This window comes from Saccoglossus kowalevskii, chromosome 1, assembly GCF_978046115.1.
Source record: "Saccoglossus kowalevskii chromosome 1, keSacKowa6.1, whole genome shotgun sequence".
Taxonomy (NCBI): domain Eukaryota; kingdom Metazoa; phylum Hemichordata; class Enteropneusta; family Harrimaniidae; genus Saccoglossus; species Saccoglossus kowalevskii.
In genome coordinates, this window is record NC_140641.1 from 16,311,951 (window position 1) to 16,336,240 (window position 24,290).

Here is a 24,290-nt window from a genome sequence, read left to right on the forward strand (position 1 = left end):
CTGTTACAAAAATGGTGTCGCCTCTCCTAATACTAGCTTCATTGATCCCATTAGCACCTTTTAGTTGAATCTTGACTATATCACCTCCATCTTCTAATTTACCCAGACAAATGGGACAGGTCACTGCTGGTTGAATTCATCTTGTACCTGGAAGAAAAAAGGAAAATATTAATACACATACATTAGTGCATTTATGAAATCATAAAATGCAGCATATACATTGGTAAATATACGGAGAGTAACCATGCACCTTAACCCACCACCAATATAGAAACAACTTTCTTACTTTCACTCTTGCTGAAGATGGCAACACGGACAGTATGATATTTAACTGTTACATCATTCCACCTAAAATGTTGGCCAGAGACAGCAAACTTAACAATCTTGCTTGAATACAACATTTACTTAGGGCCGTGTGAATGAATTGGCGACAATATTGGGATGCCATCTTGGATTTGCCAATAACTAATCAACATATGGTAATTTCACCCTAAAACATAGGGTTAGGCACAAAAAACACCTTTCTGGGTTGATTATTAACTGAGATATAACCATTTCAAGCTCCCAGCAGCCATCTTGGACGCCATCTTGAAAATGACCCATTTTCGGAAGTCAGATTTCACTAGATTTTGAGTATGTTTCCAAGCATGCCTGGAGGAATCAAAATTAATTGAAAAACCTTTTGTATAATTTTTTTAGGGTTAGCTGTTATATTTCATATTTTGACCCGACTAATATATAAAACCAGTGTAACGAGTACAGCGCGTATCACTGTATTCCGTGCTAACTTGCCACGGCATTTCCTAAACATGGCATTTGATTCCGCACCTTCCTGCACCTTGATATTAACCGACATACTGCACGCACCAATCATAATCACCGTGACTATATACTGTTCTATGCGATCCAATTTGCTGTATGCCGAGAAACATGCATCTTCGCCAGCCAAGGACCATGTATTTGGCCGAAGCCCTCAACATTATTCCTTGGCAGATTTCACCACGATTTACTGTCGCACGCCCTCAAACGATTATATAATTCACTTTGGTTTTTTTGAATCATCCAATGAGAACCCGGGAAAGAAACTTACACATATTACTTTGTAAAATTAAAAGAAGAAGCCAGTAACACGTTTGCGTTACTGGCTTTTTCTCTGGACGAGCTTACTGGCCATAAAAAGAAAGGGCTTATAGTGCTGTATCTGAGGAAATTGACGTGTTTGTTACAAACCACAGTTCCTCGACTGTGTTGCAACGAAGATCGAGTCAGGCAAGCTGATATGTTATCAGTATCGACAGTTTTGTCACGGTTTGCACAAATATTTAGACATTCCATCGTCCTCATTCACTTGCCTAAAGACAATTTTCAACGTTGGAATAAGAAATTTTGGAAACGTATCAACGAATATAGATCTTCTGCTCTTGACTCCCGGTGGATCAGCACAAAGCCCATTGTTTTAATTTGTTATAAGCTCCCCGATCTTCACATTTATTATGCAGCAACTCTGACTGGTGGCGCCAGCTCCTTGGCACGCCCAATCAAATGACTCAATTTAGCTGCAGTGAAATGCAGTTATTCCTAACACGATCACGCACGGGTTCGTGGGCCGGGTATGAATGTCCGGCTTTAGTGGAACTGTGCGATTCGAACGATGAGAAACATGGCAACGTTGTTTTTGGTGAATATATAACATGTTCTGTTCTAATAAAGGATTTTGATATGCACAACAATTCTTAAGTTACTGAAACATCTCCTGTACTCTCTCCAAGATGTACCTACTGTTCAACGCATTGTTGAATGTTCAAGACACTATACGTAAAAACACACTCTCGAACTTGACAACATTCACTTTCAGACCACTAAGAAAATAGATGGGAATACCAGTTGCATAAATCATAAATATTTATGAATCGATTGCTGGCCGGGATAGCTGCATTTAGTGTTTATTTATAGGCAATGTAAAATAATACCGATGCTGTGGACGACGACGGCTGACTGATTGATTCGGTTCCGCGTCTCTCTTGGCACGGGCAACTGCATCTTCGCCTGCCAAGGATCATTTATTTGGCCGAAGCCGGTTATGAATGGCCGGCTTTAGCGAAACTGTGCGATTCGGACGATGGGGCAACTGAATTTTAGCTTCTTTTTTTTTAACTATTTTGACATGTTATTGGTTGTATATAACAGTAAGATACTGACAAATACTGTAAAATGACATTTCACTGGGTTTAAATTTCACTGATTTACCATTTCAGGCATATTCAGTGGGTTTTAAATTCACGGTTTCGTCATTTAGATAATGTGTTCTATGCTAAATGTTGCATATTCACTGTGTTTTAATTTGGCGCATTTTTTCAGTCAGCGAAATAAGCTAAATTAAAACCCAGTGAATAATTACCCCCTTTACAGTATCTTGTTAAGTACTAGTAAACAGTCCGGGGTGTATAGTCAATATGGGAGTCTTAATCACCCCCTTTCAAGAGCAGAAACATAAATTAAATACCCTATATACATACTAACATCGCACTGTTTCCAAGTTGAGGTAACATTAATTCATGAGATTCCCCTTTTCACACTTTATTACTGTATTTAAGTTACATCCGGTACACGCGGCATCACACAGTATCCCATTAACTCGCATTACAATCTTACGTTTACAAATAATCCGATGATTACGCTGGAGAATACAGTACTGGAAACTGCCAAGTACACAATGCAGTCAGATCGGTAAGAAAAGATACTATGGACCATATGGTATACATAAAATGTAACTACAAAATAAATGTCAGTGAATACAATAATCATTTTTTTTACAAAAACCTGCAGCCAACATGGACACTAAATCGCCAGTTGTGAACTTTAAATCTCATTTATTAGGATTCCCACATGAAGTTACACGGATAGGGAAAATGCAACATTCTAGGAAGGAAAAATATTGATTTCTTTTGTACAGGTTATATAATAAATTATGAAATAATTATTATTTCATTTTTGTTAGTGTACCTTTATGTAATAAAATATGTACACATTATATATAATTGGTGATGGTGGTGGTGGTGGGGGGAGGGGTGCCAAGCCAATTTATGAAATTGTGAACTAATATTTTAGTAATTAACACTGACGCGAAATATACCTCCGAGTGATGTCACTGATGGAATATTTTTTATTGCAATTTCTATCAATTTTAATTAGTTGTATTGCAATGCATTAGTAATAATGTAAATATATATATACATTCCTTTATTTCATTGTTGAGTTATACATTTGTTTCGTACTATAATGATATATTGGAAAATTGTTATGGGGATTATTAATTTAAATAAACAATATTCAACTATCCTTTGCAACACCAATAAGATCATAATGATACTGTTTATTGGTCTGTTTATTGGTTTGAGACTGATCATGGGTCTTATTTTGGAACTCCTGCCAGTGCAAATGCACAAATCATAACGGCAAATTAATAACCCCTTAGGATAGTATTCCCAGAACAGCGCCAGTTGTTAAAGAAACATAAAACTTTAATTCTCAACATCGATAAAAGGATCAGTTACTGCGACAAATCCCTACTCCCCGCGAAAGCCACCCGATACGAAACCCACTTACTGAGAAAGCCGTTAATAGCTAAGCTACTAGTAAAGGTCAACAAAATAAATTTCAGAGTAAATATTCACTTCTTTTATTATTTCGCTTTTTCGTTATTTCTCTTTCCAGCATTTACAGGGAACGTTGTGACGTCATCAATCCGTCTGTACGTCCGTCTTTTGGAAGTGTGTTTTAAAGGTACAATGGAGGAAATCAAATCATTGGGACAGTATCCAGTGGAGTTCCACCATCGCTATGACGTTACGAAGAAGCATGGCAAGAACGTCGAAGGTGATTCATGGATAAAAGATGCAAAGGAGACATTTGCAAAATTGGATTTGGACCCAACACATGAATTGAGGGTGCTTTCAATTGGGTGTGGAAATGGTAAGTTTGACCTTAAAGACTGATATCGCGTAGTGTACACATGTAATTTCGAGCGAAATGGTTTTGACATTGTCCTCTCGTACTCTCCTCTCATTCTCGTACCAACTTGACGTAATTACCAACATAATTATCATAGTTTTTTACATCAGGAACATACTTGCTATGAAACATTAAGATATGTGTCAGTATATTATAACAGTATATTATAACAGTATATTATAACTCAGTAATTGTGGGTCCCTTTCACATAATCAAAACGCATACATTCATAGAGGCTCAACTATATTGTCTTTATTTCCAAATCGCAAATGTGCATTACGTACACACGATTAACTGAAAAGATACACACAAATAAAATTACTTAAAGTATTTGAATAATCCAAAAAATATATATATATTCAAACATCAACATATAAAAGTCACAAAAAGAAAATTTAAAAAATGCTCAATGCATATCCGCTGCAGGCTGCAGTGGCATAATGCAGAACAATGTCTCACTGAAACAATTCCCAAACACCTCCAACCAAAAGACTGACGTCTATATATACTGAAGCTAGCATTAATATAAATAATTATATATAACTAAGGAATTTTGTTATTAATAGAGGAGTAAGACAGGGATGTATAATTAGCAAAACTCTTTTCAACATTTTTATTAATGTTTTAAAGGATAGTTTAGATAATGCCAATACTGAATCACCACTCCTGAATATTAACACTGCAGATGATTTAGCCCTCACTTCCTCTACCCGGGCTTGTCTATATACATCTTTAAAGTCACTAAATGAGTATTGCAATAAGTGGAAATTGAGTGTGAACCTTTCAAAAACTCAAGTTGTTATCTTAACATTGAGAAAAAAATACCAACTCAGTTTGGGAAATGATAACTTTAAAACAACAGTTATACATATCTAGGAATCACAATAAAATTAAATGGGAGTTTCGCTGATGCCATGTCAAATTAAGTAAAGGTAAAGCTGGAAAATAAATTTACATCATGAACAAAGTACATTTAGGAAATCTAGACATAAAAAATAAAACTATTCAACATTTATGGCATTGCTAAATGGGACAAAACATCGATTGAAAAAATCAATATTAAATTCTGCAAACAAATCTTACAAGTAAATAAAAAATCCTGTTACTTAGCATCAAGAGCAGAGCTGGGTCATTTTCTACTACTGCCCAGTGCAAAGGTTCCAGCTATTAACTACTGGTTGTATATAAAGGAACTCCCAGACGATAATCTAACAAAACAGGCATACCTAGAACAAACACAACACAACACAATACTATACTATACAAATGACTAAATGCAATATATACAATATTGAAAAACAAATCACTAAACTTCATAAAAGAAAAAAGACACTCACTATAAAACACAAAAATCAAATTAATCAAATTTTAAAAACTTCTCTTAAAAAATAAATATGTCAGTTCCTGGAAAGAAATGATTTCCGATGATGAAAATAGCAAACTGAGAACATATGATAAATTTAAAACAGAATACATCTTTGAGCCATACTTGAATGAACCTGACACTCATAAGAGGAACATTTTGACAACATTTAGAATTGTTAACCATGACTTATAGAGGAATAGAGAAAGGCAATAGCTGTGACACAAATTCAATTGAAGATGAAGAACAAAAATATAACACACAGGGAAAACATCATCCAAAAAATGGTGTATATGACCATGACCTTCAGTTATACTCGGAATGGAAATAATGAAACATTTCATATCACCAACACGCGCGGATTTAGGGGAAGGCGCAAAAATGACAAATCAATTGACAAACCCAACTCACCAGAGGTCTACTTCGGACACGTCGATAGGAGCGCGCCCTCTTACCTTACTGGATCCACCAGTGACCAACACACAAATTATTGATGAGATCCATACCAACCTTCTAGAAAACAATGACTGAATGTAAAAGGTCAAATGAAAGGTAACGGCGCTCTATCACAAACCTGCTACCATCCTCAATAGTAGTTATTTATACATTGTGAATAATGTTTTAAATTAATATTCCTTTCCACTAATATTATCATGTTTCCTAACATCATTCAAAAGCTTAATTTGCACCTACAGTTACCATTGACAAATTATTCAAATTCGTGACCCATTGTAACTTCCAACACCACCATTAGAGTAGTGCTGTAACATACACCTATTGATGTACTGTTAAATGTTTTACCTTCACTATGTAGTATCATTATAACATTGAATGAAAGATGGATGACCATAACACCTGTTTCTTTGATTGGTCTAAGGTAAAGTGGATGAACCAATCATCGATGTCTTATTAAAAAAATATTCAAAGATCCACTACATAGCCCTGGATCCAATGCCAGATGAGCTCCGGAAATTCAGAGAGCTGGTCAAAGCTAGAGGAGATGAATGGAAAAACGTCACGTTTGATTTTCAAGAATATACCATAAAAGAGCATTTAAGAACAAATAATCAGCCATATGGTTTGGTTGTTGCATCACATTCTGCATATTATTTTGATGACATTGAACAAATAGTGATGCAGTTGTATGACAGCCTACTCAAGAATGGAATGCTTTTCATAAGGATGGAATCAGGTACTGTTTCATATCATTTTCAGGTACAGAGATTCAGTTCGGATCAGTTTTTACCTTGACCCTAATGAAGTATTAAGCTATATGGATTAACAATAGGTCGTTCAATGTTCAGCAAATGTAATTTTCAAGATATGATATCTTTTAAAATTGGCCTGCACTGGTTTTAAATATTGAATTTTGATTCGCATATAAGAAGTGAGTATAATGTTAGCTAATTTGGGGTGTAAAAATCATCTATGTTGTTATGTACCAATGTATAAAAGAGTTATGTGTGACAATTACATACAAATGTTGCTACATTGCAAGAATATGATGACTTAATCAATCAGAATAATTGGACATCATTTCACAAATATATTTCCGCATAATTCTAGCAGATTATTTCTGAACTGGTTTGTCGGGAACTTCTAAAAACTATCAACTTTGAAAATGATATTTTTGAGATTTGCTGTCAAGACTATTATTTGGGATAAAAATGATCAAATTTAGTAAAAAAACTGAAAATTTACACAAATTGTGTCTGTTGCCTCCAAAAATTAGGGTTCATTTCAAGAATTTCTGAAGAATATATGAAAAAAGTGCAGAAAAATGTGGGCAAGAAAAGGTTAATTGTATGAAAAAATTATTACTCTTTACCTTGTAGATGGTTATGAAATGCTGGTCCTCAAAATGGGAGAGTTCTACTGGGATCCGAAATTTCATTTCATTGGATCACTTAAGATCAAAGAAATATTAGATAAGTGTATCCCTCATGCCAAGAAAGAAGAAACCAAGAGAGAATATCGTCCTGACGTCACCGAGTGTTTTACTTCCGAAGATTCAGAAGTTGGAAATCATATGCTGGATTTCTACACAATGGTGTTAAATTTTCGTAAAGTCTGTAAACCGGAAATACAAAAAGTAGTATTAAATTTCTTTGAAAAAGAGTGTTGCTACAAGAATGGTGATAGGGTGATCTTCAAGACAAGTGAAACAGATATGATTGTTTACAAGCAGTAGTTTCACCACCTTACAGAGAATATACTAATCAGTACGTCTGATATTGACTAATCACACTGCTCACAAAAACACATCGATTTATAGTCTTGATCCCTCAGATGGCACAGGTGCATACCATTGAGCAGTGTCAATTGTTATAAAATAGAACTTTAGAACAGTATGTATGGTACATTATATTATGTTTTTCATGCAACTTGAGGCGAGTTTCTCAGTCTCTTTCGTTTTTATATAGGCATTTCCGCCCAGACTATACTTCTTTCAGTGCTGTAACATGGGAGAGGGGGTCCACGCTTTATTGTCATCCATAGGGAGTATTTTTAGCTCCATTATTACTGCGTTTTCCCAACCAGCAGGTTAGTTTTTATTTTGACTTTATTTTTCCGATTGCTTTGTTCGTCTTTCTCCATCGCTTTTGATTTGATTTATTCGTTTATTCAGTTATGTTTTCTTTCCATTTATATTTGCCAGTTGTTTGACCCTGATGAAGGCAACCTGTGAATTGTCGAAACGTCGGTAGAAATAAAATCTTGAAGATCAAGTTCTGGTTGAGCTACTATTTCTTATTACCCACTATATTAACCACTTGATATGCTCCCATACTTCAACGAAGACTTCTAACGTTGTAGTTGGACAGACTCTATTTTTTAACTACTTATATTGTATATAGTATATTATGTATGGTATATAGATCTGTCGTTATATTATATAATCCATAATGTATGGTATATAGATCTGTCGGCATAATATATGCTCCATTATGTATGGTGTATAGTCCCACTGTTATGTCATATAGTACCGTCGTTATGGCATATAGTCCTGTGATTATATTATATAGTCCATTATGTTATATAGTCCCATCGGTAACATTTAATGATACCGAATTAATAGTTGTATCTGCTCTGTATTGATAAGGCGATTACATGAATGATTGACTGATTAACTTATTGATCGATTAGTAGATTGATTTGTTAAATATATATTTATTTATATATGTATGGTATGGTACATAGTTCTGTTATATTGTGTAGTCCAGTATGCATGTATATACCGAAGGTACATATAGTCCTGTCGTAATGTTGTATAGTTCTTTATGTGTTGTACATAGTCCTGCTGTTATGCTATGGTCCAGTATGTATTGTACATAGTCCTGTTGTTATGTTGTATAGTTTCTTATGTATTGTACATAGTCCTGCTGTTATGCTATGATCCAGTATGTATTGTACATAGTCCTGTTGTTAAGTTATATAGTCCAGGATGCATGGTACATAGTCCTGCTCTTATGTTATGGTCCAGTATGTATTGTACATAGTCCTGTTGTTATGTTGTATAGTTCCGTATGCATGGTATATAGTCCTGCTGTTTTGTTGTATAGTTTCTTATGCATGATACATAGTCCTGCTGTTATGTTATGGTCCAGTATGTATTGTACATAGTCCTGTTGTTATATTGTATAGTTCCTTATGCATGGTACATAGTCCTGCTGTTATGCTATGGTCCAGTTTGTATTGTACATAGTCCTGTTGTTATGTTGTACAGTTCATTATGCATGGTACATTGTCCTGTTGTTATGTTGTATAGTTCCTTATGCATGGTACATAGTCCTGCTGTTTTGTTGTATAGTTTCTTATGCATGATACATAGTCCTGCTGTTATGTTATGGTCCAGTATGTATTGTACATAGTCCTGTTGTTATATTGTATAGTTCCTTATGCATGGTACATAGTCCTGCTGTTATGCTATGGTCCAGTTTGTATTGTACATAGTCCTGTTGTTATGTTGTACAGTTCATTATGCATGGTACATTGTCCTGTTGTTATGTTGTATAGTTCCTTATGCATGGTACATAGTCCTGCTGTTATGTTGTATAGTACCTTATGCATGGTAAATAGTCCTATTGTTATGTTGTACAGTTCCTTATGCATCGTACATAGTCCTGCTGTTATGTTATGGTTCAGTATGTATGGTACATAGTCCTGTTGTTATGTTGTATAGTTCATTATGCATGGTACATAGTCCTGTTGTTATGTTGTATAGTTCATTATGCATGGTACATAGTCATGCTGTTAGGTTGTATAGTTTCTTATGTATGGGACATAGTCCTGCTGTTATGTTCTGGTCAAGTATGTATTGTACATAGTCCTGTTATGTTGTATAGTTCCTTATGCATGGTACATAGTCATGCTGTTATGTCATGGTCCAGTATGTATGGTACATAGTCCTGTTATGTTGTATAGTTCATTATGCATGGTACATTGTCCTGTTGTTATGTTGTATAGTTCCTTATGTATGGTACATATTCCTGCTGTTATGCTATGGTCCAGTATGTATTGTACATAGTCCTGTTGTTATGTTGTATAGTTCCTTATGCATGGTACATAGTCCTGCTGTTTTGTTGTATAGTTCCTTATGCATCGTACATAGTCCTGCTGTTATGTTATGGTCCAGTATGTATTGTACATAGTCCTGTTGTTATATTGTATAGTTCCTTATGCATGGTACATAGTCCTGCTGTTATGTTATGGTCCAGTATGTATTGTACATAGTCCTGTTGTTATGTTGTATAGTTCCGTATGCATGGTATATAGTCCTGCCGTTATGTTGTATAGTTTCTTATGTATGGGACATAGTCCTGTTGTTATGTTGTATAGTCCAGTATGTATGGTACATAGTCCTGTTGTTATGTTGTATAGTTCCTTATGCATGGTACATAGTCCTGCTGTTATGTTGTATAGTTCCTTATGCATGGTAAATAGTCCTATTGTTATGTTGTACAGTTCCTTATGCATCGTACATAGTCCTGCTGTTATGTTATGGTCCAGTATGTATGGTACATAGTCCTGTTGTTATGTTGTATAGTTCATTATGCATGGTACATAGTCCTGTTGTTATGTTGTATAGTTCATTATGCATGGTACATAGTCATGCTGTTAGGTTGTATAGTTTCTTATGTATGGGACATAGTCCTGCTGTTATGTTCTGGTCAAGTATGTATTGTACATAGTCCTGTTATGTTGTATAGTTCCTTATGCATGGTACATAGTCATGCTGTTATGTCATGGTCCAGTATGTATGGTACATAGTCCTGTTATGTTGTATAGTTCATTATGCATGGTACATTGTCCTGTTGTTATGTTGTATAGTTCCTTATGTATGGTACATATTCCTGCTGTTATGCTATGGTCCAGTATGTATTGTACATAGTCCTGTTGTTATGTTGTATAGTTCCTTATGCATGGTACTTAGTCCTGCTGTTATGTTATGGTCCAATATGTATGGTACATAGTCCTGCTGTTATGTTATGGTCCAGTATGTATGGTACATAGTCCTGCTGTTATGTTATGGTCCAATATGTATGGTACATAGTCCTGCTGTTATGTTATGGTCCAGTATGTATGGTACATAGTCATGTTGTTATGTTGCATAGTTCCTTATGCATGGTGCATAGTCCTGCTGTTATGTTGTATAGTTCCTTATGCATGGTACATAGTCCTGTTATGCTGTACAGTTCCTTATGCATCGTACATAGTCCTGCTGTTATGTTATGGTCCAGTAGGTATGGTACATAGTCCTGTTGTTATGTTGTATAATTCCTTATGTATGGTACATATTCCTGCTGTTATGCTATGGTCCAGTATGTATTGTACATAGTTATGTTGTTAGGTTGTATAGTTCCTTATGCATGGTACTTAGTCCTGCTGTTATGATATTGTCCAGTATGTATGGTACATAGTCCTGCTGTTATGTTATGGTCCAATATGTATGGTACATAGTCCTGCTGTTACGTTATGGTCCAGTATGTATGGTACGTAGTCCTGCTGTTATATTATGGTCCAGTATGTATGGTACATTGTCCAGCTGTTATGTTATGGTCCAGCATGTATGGTACATAGTCCAGCTGTTATGTTATGGTCCAGCATGTATGGTACATAGTCCTGCTGTTATGTTATGGTCCAGTATGCATGGTACATAGTCCTGCTGTTATGTGATGGTCCCGTATGTATCGTACATAGTCCTGCTGTTATGTTGTGTAGTTTCGTATGTATGCAACATAGTCCTGCTGTTATGTTATGGTCCAGTATGTATGGTACATAGTCCTGCTGTTATGTTATGGTCCAGTATGTATGGTACATAGTCCTGCTGTTATGTTATGGTCCAGTACATATGGTACATAGTCCTGCTGTTATGTTATGGTCCAGTATGTATGGTACATAGTCCTGCTGTTATGTTATGGTCCAGTATATATGGTACATAGTCCTGCTCTTATGTTATGGTCCAGTATATATGGTACATAGTCCTGCTGTTATGTTTTGGTGCAATATGTATGGTACATATTCCTGCTGTTATGTTGTATAGTTCACTATGTATGGAACATAGTCCTGCTGTTATGTTACGGTCCAGTATGTTTGGTACATAGTCCTGCTGTTATGTTATGGTCCAGTACGTATGGTACATAGTCCTGCTGTTATGTGACGGTCCGGTATGTACGGTACGTAGTCCTGCTGTTATGTTATGGTCCAGTATGTATGGTACATAGTCCCGCTGTTATGTTATGGTCCAGTATGTATGGTACATAGTCCCGCGCCTGCTGTTATGTTGTGGTCCAGTATGTATGTTACATAGTCCTGCTGTTATGTTATGGTCCAGTATGTATGGTACATAGTCCTGCTGTTATGTGACGGTCCGGTATGTACGGTACGTAGTCCTGCTGTTATGTTATGGTCCAGTATGTATGGTACGTAGTCCTGCTGTTATGCTATGGTCCAGTATGTATGGTACATAGCCCCGCTGTTATGTTATGGTCCAGTATGTATGGTACATAGTCCCGCGCCTGCTGTTATGTTGTGGTCCAGTATGTATGTTACATTGTCCTGCTTTTATGTTATGGTCCAGTATGTTTGGTACGTAGTCCTGCTGTTATGTTGTATAGTTCATTATGCATGGTGCATAGTCCTGCTGTGTTGCTATGGTCCAGTATGTATGGTACATAGTCCTGCTGTTATGATATGATCCAGTATGTATGGTACATAGTCCTGATGTTATGCTATGGTCCAGTATGTGTGGTACATAGTCCTGCTGTTATGTTATGGTCCAGTATGTATGGTACGTAGTCCTGCTGTTATGTTATGGTCCAGTATGTATGGTACGTAGTCCTGCTGTTATGTTATGGTCCAGTATGTATGGTACGTTGTCCTGCTGTTATGTTATGGTCAAGTATGTATGGTACATTGTCCTGCTGTTATGTTATGGTCCAGTATGCATGGTACATAGTCCTGCTGTTATGTTATAGTCCAGTATGCATTGTACATAGTCCTGCTGTTATGTTATAGTCCAGTATGCATTGTACATAGTCCTGCTGTTATGTTATGGTCCAATATGTATGGCACATAGTCCTGTTTTTATGTTGTATAGTTTCTTATGCATGATACATATTCCTGCTGTTATGTTGTATAGTTCCTTATGTATGGTACATAGTCCTGCTGTTATGTTATGGTCCGGTATGTATGGTACATAGTCCTGCTCTTATGTTATAGTGCAGTATGCATGGTACATAGTAATTGATGGCACCATGTTATTTTATAGTCCAGTATGCTTGGTACATAGTCCTGTTGTTAGGCCAAAAGAAAAAAAACTTGTGTTGCCCTCAAGTCGGAAAATTGAAAAATTGGGTCGGTCGGTCGGATTTTTTTTTTTTTTTTTTAAAAACTCGTGAAAATTAAGGGTATCGTAAATGGCTGAGGTATATGGGCTTCGGAGGTATATATAGTATTCGAAACATGTCAGAGAAAAACAGATCAACCCGAGGTTCAAAGTCGCCACTTATCCCCCCGGTGACCCCGGTGATAAAACAACGGGCCGGGATCGTTAATTTTAGAGTAAACACTTTTTTACTGCTTAAAATGATGAGTCTTTTATATTTGAGCCTATTAAAAAAATAAAAATAAACCGCGACCCGATATATTATATCGCTGAGGGCAACAACACATTTTTTGTTTTGGCCTGTTGTATAGTAACACTACGTATAATTCTGTTAGTATAGGTCACCAAACAAAATATTGAGGTATGGTGGAATGTTTCTTCCATAGTAACCAATTGTAACGTACACAAAACATGCATATTTGATCAATTTTCGAGGTCGTTTTGTGTACAAATTGGTTCGGCGACCATATATTTGTTGTTCCCATCGGTCCGACATAGTCCAACACATAGACTTATGTCTTGGGATCCGTCCTTCTATGCGTTCTTCGTAATTTCCCAGAGACGCCTTCTTCGTCAGCCAAGAAACGTTGGTTTCGGATCACCCCTCCAAACTAACCTTTGGCAGATTGAACCACTACAGTTTGTATTTAATAGGCGCCCTTAACGACAAGGAGGGGAGATGCGACAAAAATAAACAGCCAATCTTTTATCAAAATACAGTAGAACGGTTTTTTTAACAGGCGACGCAAGCAGAACAGATCACGCATTTTTTCAAGATAAAAAGCCTCGCCAATCAAGCATTGTGTTCTATGAATCCTAATTAACCAATCAGTGAAAGTAATGTGAACCTGGAGGTACCAGTGTATATGTTGGTTATTGATCAAGCATTGTGTTCTATGAATCCTAAATAACCAATCAGTGAAAGTAATGTGAACCTGGAGGTACCAGTGTATATGTTGGTTATTGATCAAGCATTGTGTTCTATGAATTCTAATTAACCAATCAGTGAAAGTAATGTGAACTTGGAGGTACCAGTGTATATGTTGGTTATTGATCAAGCATTGTGTTAATATGCTAAATACTATTCCAATATTTAAACATATGCGTTTCAGACACTTAAAACATGACGAGGACTATGTCATTGACAATGACTTGTTATTTCAGAATTTTTAAAGTTACAGTTACCCAACCCTCTTTTTCAGGGATTTCGAGTATGATAGTCAAAGCATGTAACTAACCGTTGTACGAAATTGCTCATCTGACTTCATGGGTTACTACTTATATTAGGAAATTCGTTAAACCTTTTAGTCAATCAATTTTCAATACTGACTGTGTATATACTTACTGTATCTAACCCAGTAACTACAAAACACATGCCCATTTGGTTGTTAATAACTTTGGATTAGAGAAACAAAAAAGGTTGATAAACAAGCTGCCAGTGACAATGTGTGGAATAAACGGTAAAATAAAGTGCTTGAAACGCGTAATGATGTTATAGGTAAAGTCTTTTAAAACTAATACCAAGCCTGGTTTACTAATGAGATAAACAGTCATAAACAGTCATAAATGAGAGAAAACAATTATGTCGGGAACATTGTGGATTGAAAACAATGATTCGTGTCGTTCTGATAAAGAGGGTCATCAATTGTGGCAAAAATACCTTGATGTTAAAAATAATACTCAGCAACTTATTACGCGGGAAATAACCCTGGCAAGAGTTAAACACTGTATGGAAATTTGGAAAGCAGGTGAATACCGGCCAATTTTAAAAGGCCCAAAATAAAGGTCATATAAAACTGTAGTTTTGGGTCAGGATTCTAATCTAGTGATAGAAAAGGAAACAGTGAAAAAGATGCTAGTAAATTACTGGCAAGATTTTGGCGAACGAAACCAATAAAACTTGAAATGAAGAGAGTTACTTGTACGATGAGTAAAAATATTTTGAAACTCTGTGACAAAATTTGGGGAAATACTCTCAAGCATCATATCATTGATAAGGAGAAAGTTTATTCACGGTGCATGTAGACATATAGCGAATGAAACAGTACTTGGTGAATTTGGACTTATTACAATGGGAAACTGATTACAAATTATGAAACTGAAATATTGCAAACGGTTATGCCACATGAAAGAGAAGGATTTGTCAATTTGTCATTTTTTTGCGGGCTGAAAAGGCCTCCCTCTAAATCCGCGCGTGAATGAGTAACACATATTAATCATTAGAGATTATAAACTTAACACATTATACCATAAAAAGGTTGTGGATAATATTGACGAGTGGAAGGAAAACATGATTAACGAGTGAAGTCTGAAACTCTACATGAGTTCAAAACCAAGAAAAAGAAACCTCAGAATTATCTAAACTCCATTAACAACTTTAATGGGCGCAGCTTAAGTTTAAAGCAAATCATATACCCTAGCTGTGGCATACGAAAAAAGAAAAGGAAATGAACAGATGTAGAGGATTCTACGTGCCCCTGTTGTGGAAATGGTATTAAAACAATGGAACATTTTATCATGGAATGTGACTTTTTTTCCCAGCCAGAGAGAAGTTACAATAAATAAAATCAAACACGTAATACTGAATTGAAGATATGGAAACATGTTTTCGGGGGCAATGAACTGCTAATCTCTCTTTTAGGGTACAAGGCCAGGGCTACAATGTTGAACTTTGTAGAAAAATAGATAGCACTTTTAAACAATTCCTCATTGATACAGTTGAACTTAGCAAATCATCTGTGTAGTTTTTAAATACCTGTTGAAACAACTTTTTGTAATTATTTGTACTTTTGTGTTTTGCTGCTCCTAACTGATCGTATGTGTACTTTTATTGGTAAGCCTCTGATTTAAAGGGATTGCAACAAACAAACAAACAAACAAATAAATAAATAAAAATAAATAAATACACTGTCAAATAAAACAATTCGAAAGTATACCACATCGATTGTATCAACGTGTAAAACCGATTTGATACAACCAGCGGTAGTAGAGTCTTGTGTTTTAGATACGTACATGTATAAGAACTTGACACCAACAATCTGATTGGCCGAAAGTGACATTTCTAAACACGCCCTCTCTGGCATACATTTCCAAAATGGCGACTGGGTTGTTTTGATTGTTGATCATCTGCGTGATGTTTTCGTGTTTGACTGATTTATTTGCTCATCACTGAAAATGGTGGTTTAGTTTGAAAGGTAAGCTTACTGTGATGTAATTAAGATGTAATGCATTCCATATTATTGACTCTAGTCAATGATATATGGCCAATTTGTACGGGTTGCTGGCGTTGTCGGTTTCACGATGTCTCATAATTTTAATTATTAATGCTGGTGTTCGTGCAGTACAGCACATACGATACATAAATCGCGGACGCAAAGTAAGAACTGGTCAGTATGTCGGAGTTAGCAGAACACGAGCAGATATATTTTTGGATAAATTTATGTGTCTGAAAATATGTATGCTGTTATTCCGCTGAACGGAAGTCAAAGCGACATTATCGTGAGCTATTTGTCACGTGCGTTTAGCTGAAAGTTAATAACCTTGACAAGGTTAATACTTAGTGACCATTGTCTCAAAGTGGAAACTGGCAGATTTTTTGTCTGTGTTTTGTATAAAAATTGTTATCTCCGGAAAAACACAGTGAAAGGCAGTAAACTTCATGTACTTATTTTATCACTTATAAACATGATATATAACAATTTGTAAATACTAATTATCATCTTTCATTCAAATATTTAATAGTGATTGGCTCACGAGTAGTCTGCACATTGTTTATACCCATATTGTGCGCTCTAGCTTTCAAGTGACATAGCTACTGTGACTGTCCAATTATTCAAAATAACGGTATACATCTGACACCAAAACATGAGAAATTACTTGTCCGGATGTGTTCAAAATTGTTGTGAACATGTTCAAATGTCTTCCATATTTAGAATTTGTGCATCGTGTTTACGTCTCATCTAAATACTTTCCTTCTTTTGTTCAGAAGCATCATTAGCGTATGATGGAAATGGAATCTTGTTGTTGAATAACGCAAATGTTCACACAGCGTGAAACATGCTTTGTTGCCACTTCCAGTCGTTATCTCTCGTTAAATTATTACTACAAGCAAGGATATGAAAATACCGCAAAGTATGCACAAAAGAAGTACAGTGATCTAAGTTACTGACGAACGCGTAGCAGAGGTTGTTACTGTACTGCTTGAGTGCATACTCGGTGGTATATTCGTAATGACCTAATATTATTATTTCTACCGCCAATCAAATGATGGATTGCTTGGTGTTGAACTGTTGCTGATAGCTAAAACAAATATTATATCATGATGCATACTATATTTATATGCAACATTTGTAGAGGTAAATATGGAAATGAATTTTGAATGAAAGCTAGAAACTGCATGTGTTTTTGACTGTGTGATTTAATATTTATATAACCTTTTTAATTTTTTTTTTTTTTTTGTATTACAAATGAAACTTCATAAATGAAATTCCTATGAGTAAGTTATAAAACATAGAGAATTTGTATCTGTGTTTATATTTACATGTCTGGAGTTTTTATCCTCGGGGGCGGACATCTGGGCGTTTTTCACCGCTTGGCAACCCTCGCGGTGAAAACAAAGGCCAAAAACTCGCAGAAAACGGTACTTTGGGATGCTTGTTGAGAATCCTCTGAACAGTGTAACAAGATTAGCCCTATGTGTGTAACATATGTAAATTTGGTTGTTCAGGATTACTTCAAAGTTGAGTTTGTGTCGTTTTCTCAAATTTTCAGCGGCTCGACCGGCGTTCCACAGCAGCGCGAAAAGAGCCCATAGAAATGCATGTACAGTGGTGCGCGTCTTAGCAACGTGGAACGTATTGTGACGTAGCTCCGCCCCCAAGGATAGAGAAAGTTGTTATTAGTTCCTTGATTGCATCAATTATTTAATTTCTGAGTGAATATAGCTGCAGAATCATTAAAAATAAACCATCTCTTAATTTGATGTTTGTGGAAAATTTGTTGACAAATGCTAGTGTGTGCACATGTTCAACTATGTTTCCACAATATGCAAATGAGCTATCACCAGCATGGAGATATGTCAATACCCAGTTTTACAATGTTTATTATTGTCTGTATTCTAGTAGACACATTCACTGTACTGGTATCTGCTTTCACTAAGAATACTTACCTGATAACAGTGTTCTACATCTACATATTGATGTCGTAAAACTATACCTGCTACTGGCTACTTACCCAGTGAAGTAACTCATTTTCCAACTATGGATGATGCTCATGGTCACAGTCACGATGAGAATGGGGCCTGCTGCAGCAGTGAGGGTCAGGCGGCCTATTCTTCAGTCACTCAAACCCTGGAGGAGATGGAGTTTGAAAGAGGCATTTGGACTGCAGCTATGAGTGGGGACGTGGAGGAAGTTAGGAAGTATTTAGACAAAGATGGTGACCCAAATGTACAAGACTCCTCAGGATATACAGCATTGGTGAGTATAGTCAGGCTGTGTTATTATATAAGTATGCCTTTAATAAAATGAAGCATTTGCCAATATGCTCAGATATATTATTTATCAGGGCTATATCAAGTTTGTAGGTAGAACTCATTGATGGTAATGAATTATTAGCCTGGATACTAGAGTATCGTTTTGCTGGTTACCCACTCTTTGCAATAGTCTAGAACTTATGCTAATATTTCTATTAGCATAATATGCATAGTGTATTCCAGCTGGAAAACCTAAAAAAAAAACATAGCACATAATGTTTTATTCAATCAGCATAATCGCAATCATTTCTCAGGCGTGTGTTATCAGGTATTGTGTACATATAGACATGGATGAATTAATTCTGTCATGGTAATCAATGTATTAATTATGATATGTGGTATCATTATTAAGTTTTCTTGTGGTGTCATTGTCTCAGCATTATGCTAGCCGGAATGGTCACGAAGAAATCTGTAGACTCCTCCTGGATAAAGGTGCCGATCCCAATCTGCAGACCAAGTCAGGAGTTACACCGCTGCATAGAGCAGTATACTGTTGCCATGTTACTATAGTCAAATTATTGCTGAACAACAGAGCTGATCCAACTATAACAGATGACGATGGAAAAAGTCCATTGCACAAGGTATTATTAGATTAAAATTGTTTTTGTAACACAAAAATAACGTTTTCACCACCAGCTTTCTCATCTAAATTTTTTGGCATGTTTTTCTTATATTCCTCATTATTTCTGAATATTTTGAAGCCAAAATTTGGCTATTTTCGTCCCAATCTTCTCAAAGGAAGTGCAGACTATAAACTATTTTGTGAATTTGTGATGAAAAGAGGGAACTGGTTGAGAAAAGGCACCCACAAATGTAATCCTCTCTATTTTTGCATAGGATGGCATCTTTAATAATTATATGATACCAGTATAACCAACCTATAGATTAATATGTGAGTGAGATTTCAGCAAAAAACAACTGCTTTAAAAATGGCAGCCTGAGAAATTTAGAGTTAGTACTCAGTTGGGTCAACTTTTCCAATATTGCCATTACCAGTACAGGTGAATCAGCTTCATTTTTGGGACTTTTCAACATTTTAATTTGATTTTAAAAACTAGAAAAATCACTGCCAGGAATGAAAAAAAAATGCGTCCCTTGCAAGGTTTAGGTTTCTGTTGATATTCATGAGCTGAAAATTTGCATATCACATGACCTGGTGGATAGAACATGGTGCACGCACAATCAAACATGCCAACTTAGCTTATTCTTTCAAATGCAAGGTCAATGATAATACCACAATATCGCAACAGTTGAACATAATTACAAAACGATGCATAGCCGAACAATTTCCACCCAACTGCTGCTGAAACATACTCTTTTGGTATCATAATTTACATAAAAATGGGAAAGTATGACTCATGCAGTCATGCAAGTTTTGTTGTTTGAATTCAAGCCTGACCTCTGTGACCTGGTATGAATGGTTGGATAAAAATAAACACTGCTATCATTATTACGTGATCCACTGTTCACTGGCTATACAATACATTTGTACCAGTCGGTTGCTGAATGGTGCTTCAAAAGAACTCAAGTCTTTTTGTTTTTTCATAGTTACCCGCATTTTTTGTTCACCCAGTTTTTTTGGGGATTTCGTTAAAAAAATAAGAAAAGTATTTTGTGCATTTTTAAGGTTAAAAAAAAAAAATTTGTATGCCTGTCTTATTCAAGAAATTTCTTTTGTGACTTTATCTGGTATTTCACATGTTCAGTTATGTAAGCACACATATGCAAAGAATTGAAAGTGAAGTAAGATTTCAGTACATCACTGTTTGTGATATTTTTTCTCTATTTTTTGGTGACTTGCTGCTCTTTCTAAAAAAATTATAGATTCAATAAATAAAACAATCATTTGTGCTCTTGGAGTAGTCAAATTAGTGGTTTCATATCGTTTGAGTTGTAGGAAAGCAACTTATCAATGGGATCTTGACTTCCATCTTTTTCTGTGTGTACCTGCAGGCAGCTGAGAAAGGAGACTATGTAATAAGTCAGATGTTGGTTTCTGTCAATACAGCGGTTGGAGAGGCCATCAAAGACATCATAGATTATAAAGACAACATGGCAATGGATTACGTACCAGATGAAAACCAGCAGCTTAAGGAATTTCTCAGACCCAGCTCTAGATAGGTTAATTCAATGGCATTGTTGTATCAAGTTGTGCGTTCTTTTTTCTCAGCGGTTTTTAGTCATTGTTTCTTTTTAAATATTTTAATAAATGATACTTGTGCGCGGTGGTCGTGAAAATGAACAAGCATTATACTTGTAATATTAGAACCAATCGTTTTAAACTATGTGCGGCATCTTTGTGGCTAGTGACGATATTGTATACAGCAATTACTGTGGTTGAATATACACTATATTTCATAAACTTGCAAATAAACCACTGTGTGTTTTGCGATAGCCATACTATAGTGGGCAAGAAAGTTTCAAAGCAATTAACTTTACTGCAAGTATCGTATTTGCTCTACCGGTACTAGTATCTCCAAGTATACCAGCTCACACTGTTTTAGTGTGTCATTTATGTAAGTTTTTAATAGAACAAATACTGTAGTTATAGGATATATTTCTATCTCTGCAACAGGTAGTACCTTTTCTTATGCCAGAGCAGTGGTCACATATACTACACAGAGCAACACATGTGCATTGTATGTCAAATGTATTTTCATTTACGCAAAATTCAGACATATTCAAATACGCGTGGCTGTATGGGACAACCACCGTCATTTACACAATTATGGCAATTTGTGAAATTTCAGACTTGTTGACATCAAAGGCGACTGCAATGCATTTCCAATCAGTGTGGTTTTGACAACCATCAAAACAGCTTGGCCAATGGTGGAATTCTAAGTCGGTTTGAGCTTCAGTAAGACTGCATGGTCTTCTCTCTGTTCAAAATTGTTGAAGACCAGTTTTATTGAACTCTAACTTATTCTTGTATGATCTGAATTTGCATAATCAAATGATTTATTGATTTCTTTCCATAATACTTTGAATAATTATGTTAGTCCTAAAATGTTGGTTGAAGTTTCTGAAATTTGTTGACTTTGACTATGATATAACTCTCAACTCCTTCAAACATCTTAGACTTTATCCGCAAATGCTTGCAGTGATCTTGTTGGTAGCGAGAGAGCCACACATCTTGTTTTTGTCATTAAATAGTGTCCATTTTTTATCGCTATATTGCGTCCACTGTTTCGAATAACATGGTTTCCATGGCCACAGTATACATGAATCGGGAAAATTAACTATTCAGGCTCTCTTCCTCACACTGAGATCTTGACAGTCATTTCCGAGTAAGATCTATTGTGTATGTTTAAGTCTATGGTTAAATTAACACTTTGAATGGCATTATTTTTCCAAACAAATAGGCTCTTTTTTTTTTTTTTACACATTGTTATATAAGTTCTTTGTTTTGGACCATATGTACATGTATTTGCCATTTGTGTGTAGGTCTTGACCCCAAATGTCAGAAAATTTTTTAAAAAATAATGCAGGTTATTTTGCGAAAGGTGAAAAAAACTTATTAAAACAATAACTTGAAGTTATTATCTGATGATGGACATCAGTTTGTTATGAAATGCTTAGTATGACTTTTTGAGTATTTACATTTAACATGGTGCATTTCTGAAATGTTATTTCAGATCTGCTTTTATGAAGAAAATATTTTTGTTGCCGAATCTTTTACAGCATTAATTTTTATTTGAGCTTTTCATGTGTAATATTGACTAGTGTACATTCCTTTTTCAGTAGATAAATACTGCATGATGATGTAATTGTGTACGACATACAACACAAGGTTTAAACTTGAACTCCACTGCAGATGAACATGCTGAGGCCAGACTTTTTTTATTCCTTGTTTCTCAAGTTTTTATAAGGCAATTTTTTTGAGAAGGGCGAAAAAAAAAATTAAATCTTTTTTTTTTTTCCATTAGATTGTGTGATTCTCAAAGAGTTGTAAGTGAGATCATTGATCGGAGAGAAGGAATGAAATAAAATTTTATTCCATGTATAACCTTGTTTCCATCTGCGCGAGACTTCGGTACTTTGATCATGATACTCCCACGAAAATGCAACTTGGATTTTTTACGTTGTGAGCGGTAAAAAAATGAAGATAACAATTATATGTTTTAAGCATTTTTTTGCACTTACAAATCGGCAGGCGCGAGAAATTTTATTTTTATTTCATTTTCAGCTCTGGTTCATTCCGATGGTTTGCGAAACGAGATAATAAAAGTCTGGCCTAACCATAAAAAGTGGCCTGTAGTGAACACGCCCCACAGCGTAAAACCTTGTTACCATGATTAAATAGGTAGAAATAAATAACAGTACATAACTGAATTGACGTGCACCCTTATAATTAGTTATGGTCATTGAATAAAGAATCATAGAGGGTACATTTTGATAGCTTTTAAATAATTGAAATTTTTTTTATCCTTACATTAACGCTAATTTACATTTGTGGTGCCAATTAAGTAAACAAATGGTATTATTATACTTAATAGCCCTATCAGCCAATCGCATTCTTGCGTTGCCAGTCAATATATTTATGTATTAACTTCTGGCCTTGGTGATTGCGCAAACACTATTGGTAGCCTAGAAATGTTCAGTTTTCTCGATGGAACACCTCTAATTTTTGAATAGGTCGAAAAAGTGTAATATTTTCTGCCCAACAAGGTATCGTACATTACTTGTGCTGAGCTGCCTTCTGCATAAATACTTATTAAATACTTGTAATCATTGAAAACACAACTAGATGTGCGTAGTCACCGCACTGTGTATGTGTCTAGTGCTGAAACTTGATTTTCGCACTACATTTCCAGATTTGTTAATGTCATTATATGATGTTTACTGCTTCTATTTATTTTATCAAGGTAATTTTATGGCTCATTGTGTATCGCACATTTCTATGAGTTAGATTAAATTGCTTGTATTTAACTGGAAACATGTTGTTTTATTGCATTTTATTTTCCTCTCAGTGGTCCCAATGCTCTTTCTGACTTTGTGTGGGTCTTTGCAGCTATGGTGTCTATATATATGTGTGCATGTATGTTCAAAAATTTCAATGAAAATTGGTGCATAGATGTTCTGGATTAGTTTTTGGTTAAAAACTGTATTTATTAATCACTTAATTTGCATAATAATTACCCTATTTTTAGTCCCCGGGCACAGTCTGAAAACGGGGACTTATGTTTTGACCTTTGTTCATGCGTCCGGACAAGTATCTTAGTCATGCCTGGACCAATGACAATCAAACTTCTTACATAATATTATACATATGCACATCAATTTGTTTCACAACCTGATTCAACGTGGCCGAATGGTGGCCATTTTTGTGCTAAAAAATCATCAAAATCAAGCATTTATGGATGGATTTTGTTTAAACTTGATACATACAATGGACATTATGATGCACATCATTTTATATTTCAGATCCAATTTAAAATGGCCAACTGTTTTAATTAGTGCAGTTCTAGTGCCATATCTCTGCCATGCTTTGACTG

General features: G+C 35.5%; 2 protein-coding genes across 3 annotated transcripts; both read left to right on the forward strand.

Moving 5' to 3' along the window:
* Positions 1 to 6,318: 6,318 nt before the first annotated feature.
* On the forward strand, positions 6,319 to 7,481 carry LOC144364022 (uncharacterized). The gene is made up of 2 exons (XM_078014296.2): positions 6,319 to 6,589; positions 7,210 to 7,481. The coding sequence occupies exons 1-2, from the start codon at positions 6,326 to 6,328 to the stop codon at positions 7,300 to 7,302; spliced, it is 357 nt and encodes a 118-aa protein (XP_077870422.2). The 5' UTR covers positions 6,319 to 6,325; the 3' UTR covers positions 7,303 to 7,481.
* An 8,865-nt stretch (positions 7,482 to 16,346) lies between these two features.
* On the forward strand, positions 16,347 to 23,731 carry LOC100377648 (uncharacterized). Of its 2 annotated transcripts, none has more exons than XM_085499587.1 (4): positions 16,347 to 16,456; positions 18,383 to 18,739; positions 19,173 to 19,376; positions 20,749 to 23,731. In XM_085499587.1, the coding sequence occupies exons 2-4, from the start codon at positions 18,521 to 18,523 to the stop codon at positions 20,914 to 20,916; spliced, it is 591 nt and encodes a 196-aa protein (XP_085355713.1). In that variant the 5' UTR covers positions 16,347 to 16,456; positions 18,383 to 18,520; the 3' UTR covers positions 20,917 to 23,731. The 2 variants fall into 2 exon arrangements, with proteins under 2 accessions (XP_085355713.1, XP_085355718.1); XM_085499592.1 differs by having other exon boundaries at positions 16,359 to 16,456; positions 18,386 to 18,739.
* The last annotated feature ends 559 nt before the right edge of the window (positions 23,732 to 24,290 follow it).